Below are 10,910 nucleotides of genomic sequence, written 5' to 3'. Positions count from 1 at the left end.
CTTAAAGAAAGGTACCAAAACTAAGTACGTCTAGACTATCCCATTCAATCAAATTCCCAGAGCCCTCATCAACTAATTTTTAAGGATAAGGAAAATATCTGTTTAGATTCAAAGAAAAATTATTTGGGAATAACCAACTGTTCATTGGCCTCAAGCTGTTCTTTGCTTATTCTAGACTAAAATTTCTTCATAGTCCATACCCACTTTCCAAATCCTTGCTTGGTTCCTTCCTTCTAGGTATTAAAGGTTACTAGATAGTTATTTTGATTCATATTATAATTGCCTCATACCAAAAAGTCAATAATTTATGATAACTTTTAAATAGGCTGAGTTCTAATAGCCCCTTTCTGGAGACAATGGGGCAATGGGGTAATTCAGTGTACCTGATTCCCCTAGAATTCCTCCAGACCACATGAGAGATTTCTGTAAAACATAGTTGTTTTCCACTGCCCATTATCAATTTAAAAAAAAAAAAAAAAAAGAACTTCTAGCTGCCAAAATTTAAATTGAACAGATTTCTTAAAAGATGCTTGTTTCAGGTACTGTAAATTTTGGAGAGTATCTGAGGATTACAGATAGATAGGTCTTTCAGCTTCCCTTATAATGAAACTATATATCCTTATGCATGGAATTGGCCTGATTACATTTACTGATTTGTCATTGTAGCTAGATCTCAATAAATGTTTCTAAAAAGCTATATAAGTCAATATTTTTCCATTTCATTTACTTTATAACATTTGAGGCAATAGACAGAAGGACAAGTAAGGGCTTTAGAGTCTGACACAACCAAGTTCAATGCTGGCTCTACTTTGATCAAGCTGTATGACCAAAGGTCAATTACAAATCCTACCTAAATTTCAGCTCCCTCGAAGGAAAATGGGAATATACTCCCCTCTCGTTGAGTTGTGACCATTGAAACTCAATACTCTTTGTAAAATCCTTAGCCCAAATGCTTTACTTATAGCAAAGCAAGTCCTCAAATGCCTCTTTAGGCTGCAGTGACTTAGTTAAGTGTTCTCTGCCACATTCCCTGAACACTACTCCATTTTTTAACTACATATTAACTTATCTGTACATAAAAGGAACTTTAAGGGGCTATTTTACAAAACCCTTTTAAATCAGAAATACTGATTTCCCTAACTTTCTATTATACAATTTTATATTTTTTGAAGAAAGTAATATTAATTAACCCCTTTAGCAGAATGTAGGTATAACTTATGATCAATTTGATCACATCTGAACAAATGACCTAAGACATTCATTTTCCCCTACCATGAAGGTTGCCGTATTCAACAGTGAACATTAATATTCAAAATATGAATAGTTTTTTAATTAAAAGCAATATTCCCTTTACATTTTTTTAAAGCTATGCCCAGGCTACACGAGCAACAACTTATACTTAGCAACAACGCAGAGTGAGTTTAAGAGATTTCATCTGCCATCAGCTGAGATGAGGGGAAGAGAGCCATGAATACTGCTCTGTTATGGTCTCACCATATTCCCTACAGGAAAGAGTCAATAGCTCAGTTCCTCCCAGAGCTAGCTATTGATTCCCTGATGACCAACTCTGGACAGCTGAACGCCAGGGAAAAACAATTCGGATCAACTTTGAATAAACAGATTTAAGCAGTCAAGCACAGGTTTCAGAGTCAAAAAGATGTGGTCTCTATCTTGACTTTGTCATTTCCTAGTTGTGTAGCCTTGGGCAGTTTCTTAACAGTTTCCATAACTATCATTTGGGAATAAGAATTTATGGCTGTTTCAAGGATTACATGAGAATAATATATATTAGGCAGATAACAATGTCAGGCATAAACACTTGCTTCTCCATTATGACTCTGACATCCCTACCTCTCTTTAATAACCTGAAATAGTGACAATCCCTGCCAGTAAGGGTGAAAATCAGACTTAGGCTTTTCCCAACAGTACCTCAAAGGAATTTTTTGGGAAACTCTGCACATCATATTCTCCTTGTGAAAATTCAAATGCATATTAGGATATTAAAAGCTCACAAAATTCTTACAGTAAAGAAGCCTATTTGATTTTGGTTAACTAGGGGTTTTCTAAATTTATTTGACCCTTTGTTTTTCAGAATAACTACTCCACTTTGCATCTTGAAAAATGCTACTTCAGCAGCCAAGCCTATTAAAATTGCTGGTGTTAGGGGAAAAGATATCACGATACTCCAATCTTCCCTTTCCTGGTTACAAAAAAAAAATTCAAAAAACCCTTAAATATTATTATTTGCTTTGTGCCACAGATGTGCTTTTGAAGACCCATAAAAAATGACCATTCTCAACCTTTTTGGTCTCAGAACCCCTTTATACTCTTAAAATTACTGATGGATATATTCATTACTTTTACTACAATGATAGATGATCTGATGGTTAAAATTTTATTTGTACCTTGGCTAGGCTAGGGTGCTGAGCTATTTGGTCAAACACTAGATGTTACTGTGAAGGTAAATGTAGATATGATTAACATCTACAATCACTTGACTTTAAGCAAAGGACATTACCCTCGATAATGTGGGTGGGCTTCAACTAACCAGTTAAAGACTTTAAAAACAAAAACTGAGACTTCCTCTGAAAACTGAGAAGGAATTCTGTCTTAAGACTATAACAGAAATCTTACCAATCTGTTGTACAAATTTCAGGTTCAGACTGAAATATCAACTCTTATTCAGGTCCAGAATAAGAGTTGCCTTACAGATTTCAGACTTGCCAGTATACATATGTCAAAATTTATTAAATTGTATATTTTATTTTTATACCAATTATACCTCAAAAATTACTCAGAATCTCAAAAAGCTTTTATGTGCTTCTTTTTTGATGTGTGCTGATATCCACTGAATTAGAAATAAAATTGAGAAATGTTTAAAATATTAAATATATGGATATATAAAAAGTATTTACGTCGATTTACATGTTTTTTGTTTTAAAAAAGCTATATTTTCTAAAACAAAAAAAAAATGGTGAGAATAGTGGTATTTTAAATACTTTTGCAAATCTCTTTAATGTCTGCCTTAAAAGAAGACAGCTGGATTTTCCTACCTGCCTCAGCATTCAGTATGTTGCAGCATGTTGTTCTGGTTGAAATATATAAAAAAAATCTGGCTTCAATCAGACTTATAGTTGGAAAATGAAAGAAAATGAGCCTTTTCAGCCTATTATTCTTTGATAACACTCCAAAACTTGACAAGTAGTGGTTTTCTAAAAAGCAGCTGCAGTGTGCAATCTCAAACTAAATCAATAAGCTTTCAGATACTGTTTCATTAAAATCCACTGATCTACTTGAATTTTTAATAGATCCTTTACCTATATGTTATCTTATCATATCACAATCATATTGGTCTTCAGAAAATATTGATTCACAGAACTATGCAGATCTTCCAAATACATATTTATTTATTTCCTTATATAAAATAAATATTAATATCACCAATGATCGAATCAGAAAAGTCCTTAAATATTAAAAAATTTTAAGCTCATGGTAAATCACGAATTTTCCAAAATCCTAATTTTTGCTTTAAAGTTCAAATTTTATCTTCACCAATAAATGCTATCAGTTGTTTTCCTTGAAATAACAGGCTCATTTAATTCACTTTTAAGAAAATGTCTGCCAAATACCCAAGTCTGAATAATGAATAACTTTTTGAAAGTTATTCTTTCAAAAATAAACATGTTATTCCAGATTGGTGGTCTCCAGAGACAGGGGTGGGGGGTGGGTGAAATGGGTGAAGGGAGTCAGAAGATACAAATTTCCAACTATAAAATAAATATGTCTCGGGAATGTAATGTACAGCATGGTGACAACAGTTAACAATATTGTATTGTATATGTGAAAGTTGCTAAGAGAGTAAATCTTAAAGGTTCTCATCATAAGAAAAATTTATAACTGTGTGGTAATAGTTGTTAACTATTTATTGTGGTATCATTTCTCAACATATACAAATATCGAATTACTATTTTGTACACCTGAAACTTAAATGGTATTTGTCAAATATATCTCAAAAAATTTTTTTAATAAGAGCGAAAATTAAAATTGTTAAAATTGAAAGTCTGTTCCATATAAAAAAGTAGTCAGTTTGTCTCACAAATGTTTTTCCTCAAGACAACCATCATACTTGAGTATATGACAAAGTGCTGTATGGTACATCCCTTTTTGTCATACAATATTAAAAAGACATGTACTTAAAAGTCAAAATTTACTAAAATTAATTAGTAATTCTTACTGTATACTCTCTTAAGTGAAGCTGGCATTTTTTTTTTTCTTTTTTATTGCAAGTATATATGGCAGAGAAGAATGCAATGACTACTGGCAGAGTTTAATGCCATTGCCCTTTTTCACACTAAGGAACCGGTAGTTTTAGTCTACCAGTGATTCTGCATCATCAGCGCAAATATCAACATGATGAAAAGACTGACAACATCTTAGTGTTATTATAAAAGTTGCTTTGATCTTATAGACTCTCCCCTAAAGAGACTTAGACCCCTCAGAGGCCTATAGACAAAACTCTGAAAGCCTTTGCTCTAAATAAATACACTTAGATGCTGGAAGGATAATAGGACTATTAGTAGCTCCACAATTGGTATAAAGTAGAGCAATCTTGATTAGAAATGAGGAGCTAACAGAATTGCCTCAAAACTGCATATGCACAGCAAATTCATTTTTACTTATATATGTTTATTAGAAGGGATAAATGTATATATAACTAGACATTAATCAGTGAAATTTTTGTATTATTCTGATTATCTTGGACATTCTAGATAATATGGGCTCATTAAGTGGCTACACAACCAAATTTCTAAACCAATTCAAAAAATTAAATGTAATATTTAATATCTTCCTCAATGTAAAACTAAGCAAAAACAGTTGATAAGTTTTTAAATGAGCCACTTTCAGTTTAAACACTGCTAATGAAATCTAATTATTTGACTTATAATGCTAGAAATTTTTAATTCAAGTGAAATTTACCATATTGGGACAATTGTTTATAATCACTGTACCCTCTGATTTTAACATTTAGGTCCTTCAAAGAGACATTGGGAAAGAATAATACAGATATTCAAAAATGCAATACCCATTAATGGCTCTTTTTAATAAAAGATACTGTCCTCTTATGGAATCAAGAAAACCGTCGATCACAGGCAAAAAAAAAATGTTGATTTAGGTACTTTAAAAGGAAGCAGAGCAAATGTACATTAACACTTATGGGAAAAAAACATTTTTAGCTATATTTAAATTCTGGCTATGGAATCATATATCCTAGTAAGCCACGTTATAAAATTATATTTCAAGTCATACAATTTAAATTATATAAAATCGAAATAAAAACAAAGGTTAACTTACTCGATCTGCTAATCCTCCAGGAACTATAGTTCTCACAATCACACCACTTGATTTTCCTCCAACTATTCCAAAACCTAATCCAGAGCCATCATTAATGAGCTCAACATCTTCAATATGGCCCCAACGAACCTACAAATTAAAGGCAAGAGCCAAAGCATTAATAAAACACAGATTCTTAGCTTCCCAATACAATAATTACACAACAAACTGAAAATTCATACAATTAAGATGACTTTTAGAGGCTAAGAAATATGTAAAGGTGATCATATGATTCCTGACCTTAAGAATTTTATAATCCAGTAGATAAATAAAATATGAGACAGCATATTGGATCATAAGACACTGTAGCTCTAAGAGGACAGAAACATATCTCATTCCCCAGTGTATGCCCAATATCTAGCACAGTGCTCAGCACATACGAGGAACCAATAAATGTGTTTATCTGAACAGAAAGAGAATCACAAATATTATAAAGACTGTGGGGAGAGGGTGCAGACAAGTCAAATTCAATCTAGAATTATGGAAAGCTTCAGGGAAAAGGTGGCATTTTAATTGCACTACAGAGGAAAAAATACATTCAAAGGGAAATGTAAGAGCAGAGCTGGGCTTGGATAAGCGAGTGGGAACTATGGAACGTTTTAGAAGAGGGAATGACAGGAACAAAGCAGTGGTTTAAGAAGATTAATCTGGCAGCAATGTAAAGTATGAAATGGTGAGATGGACATGAAGCAACGAGACTCATTTAGGAGACTCTTATGTGGGAGAGGAAAGGCAGACCCAACTAAAGATATTAGCAATAGGATTAGACAAATCAGACTAAGAGATATGATGTTCTTCCTCTAACTAGCAGGCTTTCATCAGAAATATGCATTAAATTCACATAATCCAACTTTAAAAGAAAATTCTCTTAAGATCATTAGGGCATACTTATTAGTTTTTCTATTGTACTAAACTGGAAAGTTACTATGTAATGTTAAAGTAACCAGGAATATGGAGAATATTTAATAAATTCATGTCTGAAACAATAGTATCTGGGAAGCAACATATTTTATAAAATATGCTTGAATTAACATCAGCTAATATTCATAAAGTATTTACTTTGCATCAGGCACTGTGCTTAGCTCTTCACACGTATTCTCACTTAATCATCCCAACACCTTTGTGAAGTAGATGTTATTATTAGTTCCAAGTAACAGATGAAGAAACCCACGTATGGAGAAGTCAAGAAATCTGCCCAGTATGACATAGCCAGGAAGTGGAGAACTGGATTTGAACCCACTTTAATCTGACTCCAGAGCCCTTGTTCTTAACCACTGTGATAAGCAATTTCCCACTTTGTTCATTCTATTTATTATGTAAATCGTGCTGTATATATAATAATTTGTATTGTGACCTTGTACTGTACCTGGTCTAATTTTTCTTTTGTCCCAATGAATGAAAATTAAATAAATCAGTTAGCACTTAGTGTTATAAGAAAATAAGATTTATTAGCTTGCATTCTGAAGATGCGGGCCAAAATTCGTAAAATGTTATCAAGCAAGTTTAAAGATTCCTAAAAGAGACATATACTTTTATTCTTTTGAACTGTTACACATATATCCTTGCATGAAAAAAGAAAAAGTTCTATAATTTACAGTATCAATAACCTAGTCATAAACATCCAATATAATTTATAAAAATAATGTTTTTGAAATAAATAACACAATCCTAAGATACTCAGTAATAACTCCTAATAAAAACTCTCAGCTTAATAAATGAACTGGCTATATTATCAAGGAGCACAAGACTCTTTCATCACCAAATATATTATGCCCAATACTACAATTTGCCCTCTATATTAAAACATAATCTTAAATAAGGAAAATCACAGGACATAGAAAAATAACACTCCACGTACTATGTTCTTTAATATGCTAATGCTGTATTGTAGATATAATCATCTTTTTTAAAGTAAAAGTCAAATGACACCTTCTAAACGTCTTTAAACCAATGGCAAAATTCAGTATTTTTCTAAATTTGCAACTCACTGTTTCAGGCAGAATTGTATCATTTAGGCTGGTAGAAGCATTGCTTTTTGTGTGGACTGGTTCCCTGGCCACAACCAGACTCAAAGATCCAGTGGTTTGTTGTAGTAATGCAATTGCTTGCTGATGGGAAATGTTGTGATCCAGTGGTGTGTGATTGATAGCCAGTATCTGGTCATTTTCCTTTAACCTTTGGTCTCTTGGTGAAAAAAAAGAAAATTTTCTTTTAAGTAACATAATAGCTTAATCTTAAAAAAATCTATTACTCAAGTTAAACATTTTATTTTTTATGGTACTACTTCTCTTAGTACATTTGTTCAAATAATTATTTAATTATATAACAGAGCTCTTTAGAGTGCTTTTCATCAAAGCATTTATTAGCTAATTAACCAACTAAGTAATGAGCCTCTAAACACACACACACACACACACACACACACACACACGTTTTAAAAGCCATTGGGCTAGAAAAATAAGCAAAAACAATGTCAAGGTTTTACAAGTATGGACATTGCCCCTATCAACTGCATGAACCCTGTATTCCTGAACCCCTTCAAATCTGACTTTAACACATACCACACCCTAGTAATTATATTCTCAAATTCACCAGTAGTCTCTTCTCCAGCAGATTCACCATCTCCATTGTACTTCACTAAAATGTCAACAGAGGCCAAACCTTCCTTGAAAATCTAGATTACTTTCCAAATCTGTATCTGAGCCCTTCTCTCTCCTCTAAGCACCAATCTCCCAACTGCTAACCAAAGTAAAAAGGGCTATTTTTAAAAGAAATTAGCAAAATCTCTTTTTTAAAAAAAGCACTTATTATAGTCAGTATTTACTGAGCATTAATCATGAGCCAGGTACTATGCTAATCATGAGCCAGGTACTATGCTAAACACTTTACATATATTCTCTCATCTAATCCTCACAATCACCTTTTAAAGTACTTAAATTTTACAAGCCAGAAACTGAAGCCTGGACAAGCTTAGCATCTTATCTAAGTTGTCTAACTCTGAAGCATACTCTTTAACTTTTTAAGTTAAAGTGCATTGTAAGGATACCACCACTTCTCTTCCTTTCTCCATTATCAAAGTTTCTTTATCCTTCTTTATCTCTCTTGAATCTACCCATCTCCACCTTTCATTCCCAATGTCAATCCTCCAGTTGAGATCTTCAGCTAATACCTAAAACCTAACCTGCGAAATTTCTCCAGGTTTATCTTTTTAGGCTATCTTGTGCTGGTATTTGCCAACTCAAAAGTGTATAATGATTATCTCTGTGTTTACTGACCAGTAAAGAGAGAGCCAAAAACAAACAAACAAACAAAAAAAACACCAAACCTCTTGTCATGATTATATCATAAAAGAACATTTTTAACCTTCAAACTACAAAATTTCTCTGGGAAGGGATTTACCTCAGAACAGAGAATTCTAATTCATAAATCTGAATTCTGAAAATTCCATTATATTGCCCTTATTTTTCTCAAGTCACATCAGATTCAGAAAAACTTTGTCAGGGACTGGAATTTGATAACTTCTGACATCTCGGACATAGGGCAAAACTTGGCTGGTATTCAAAGTCTTCTTTGTTTGGCCCCAAAGTATCCTTCCAACTTGGCTTCCTTCCTTTTCCAATTATTCTTCTACTCTTTTTTTTTTTTCCCTCTCAAACATGTCTGGAATTTCTTGCTCCTGTATAAATGGTTTCCTCCATCTTTAATGCCCTTCCACTCTGCTCAGCCCATTCAATCCCCCCTCCACAATCCAGCTGAGTGTGTGCATCTCCCTCCTCCTTTTTCGCTCCCTTTCCTGCTTCCCTCTCCCTCTCATACTTCATTATCATGGTGCTCTGAACCCCTCCTTTATCACTCACTGAATATTCATTTTTACTAAGTATGCTGTCAACACAGCTAACTAAATCAATCCTTATCTAATATACTTTAAGTTTTCTGAGGACAGGGACTGATACGTCTTTGATTCTCCTTTGGAACCAACAAGTTGGATATTTTGATTTTTGATGCCAAAAATGTGAGTGGTTCTCACAAAAGATCACATACTTTTCAAAATGTTGCTTATACATCCTTTTAGTAATAGGAAAGGCTTATATTAAGAAATAATAATAATACATAAAATTACATGTTCGCTATGACTTTGTCTTTATAAAGAAAAAAAATTCCAATGTTTTTCCTAGTTGTCTGAGGGTGGTCAAAGTCCAAGAGGTTTTTTTGGGGGGAGGGGAATTATTGTATTTCTATATTTTATATTTTCCAATTACATGCATGTATTTGCTTTCATAATGATTTTCATAATTTTAAAATTGATATTTTCTTGAGAATATTGCCCATGAACAATGTCTTCTTTTCTCTGACTTCTTCACAGCTTGTTAACTAAAGGAAATTTCTTAATTAATCCCAAATGAATGAGTTACTCTTGAATTTTTTCAACCCTGATGTAACTCATACTACATAAACTGGTCTTTAATTTACTCAATGCTCAGATTTTCTATTTTCTGAAAATCAATCTATTTTAATCTACCTTTCCCCTTACTCAATAGACTTTCAGGACACCTCGTTTATTTTCATTTAATATCTGTTCAGGGAATATAAACTCAACCCAAGGATTGACAAGCTGCAAAGGAGAAGTCTCCTGGAAACTATGATTTTGATACATTCTAAAAAGCTGAAAAAATTAGTTGTACTATTATTTATAATTAACTCTCCATACCATTCTCTCTCTCCCTCCTTCTCTCTCCCTCTCTCTACGTATATACACACTCATGCGCGTGCACACACATACACATATAAGTGTATGTGTGTATGTATGTATTTATAACTGAATTCACACTTTCCATTCAAAGGGAGACGAGTTCTTGCCTCTCCATTGCAAATAATGGATTTCCATGACTTTGAGAACCAACAAGTCTTAGGAAAGCTCCTAAAATAACACAGTTCTATGTGCAAAGTCCTGAAAAGAAAGGAAGAAATGATCATAAAGACCATTTAACATGATCTAAAGGTTCTGCATGGCTGGCCCCTGTCTCCAGCCCATTCTTAAACTGTCTTGCACTAAGCTCCCACACCAGATAAATACCAGCCACACTTGAAGGATATGAGCTGTGTTCCACTTCTTTATAGGGCTACTGATCAAGAGAGTCTCTTCATCCCTCCCTGACACCTTCTGCTCTCAGCAGACCCCACTGTCAAATATCTAACTCCTCTTTTTGGAAGCATTCACCTCAATTTGTAATTACAGACTATTAGTACAGTGTAAGTGAGACATAAGGATTCACACAAAAAGGTTGTATAACATTAAAAATACACTAAAAACTAGTGAAATGTACATTTTAAAATGGTAACATTTGTATTATGTGAATTATATTTCAATAATAAGATAATAATAAGATGTTTTACAAGTTGAGTCAAAGTTAACTAGTCTTTTCATCAAGGGGCTTTATAACCTTAAGTAAGCTAATATAAGTGACCCTAAGTCCAAGTTGACTCTGGATTATCTAGTTTTGCTAGATTGTCCTAGTTTA

The 10,910-nt window shown here is 33.2% G+C and overlaps 1 protein-coding gene across 5 annotated transcripts in view; it reads right to left on the bottom strand.

The window, feature by feature from the left end:
- The window catches only part of PATJ (PATJ, crumbs cell polarity complex component), a 289,564-nt gene that overhangs the window by 266,827 nt on the left and 11,827 nt on the right, over positions 1–10,910 (bottom strand). For all 5 annotated transcript variants that reach the window (XM_015595195.2, XM_006919265.3, XM_015595198.2 and 2 more), the window contains exons 6-7: positions 7,380–7,575; positions 5,353–5,481 (exon numbers count right to left, since the gene is read on the bottom strand). In XM_015595195.2, the coding sequence (XP_015450681.1) occupies positions 5,353–5,481; positions 7,380–7,575 (325 nt within the window). The remainder of the gene's footprint in view (positions 1–5,352; positions 5,482–7,379; positions 7,576–10,910) is intronic.

Source organism: Pteropus alecto, unplaced genomic scaffold (genome assembly GCF_000325575.1).
Source record: "Pteropus alecto unplaced genomic scaffold, ASM32557v1 scaffold25, whole genome shotgun sequence".
Classification (NCBI taxonomy): Eukaryota; Metazoa; Chordata; class Mammalia; order Chiroptera; family Pteropodidae; genus Pteropus; species Pteropus alecto.
The sequence above is the reverse complement of the archived record's forward strand: the minus strand, read 5'-3'. Positions and strand labels throughout refer to the sequence as shown.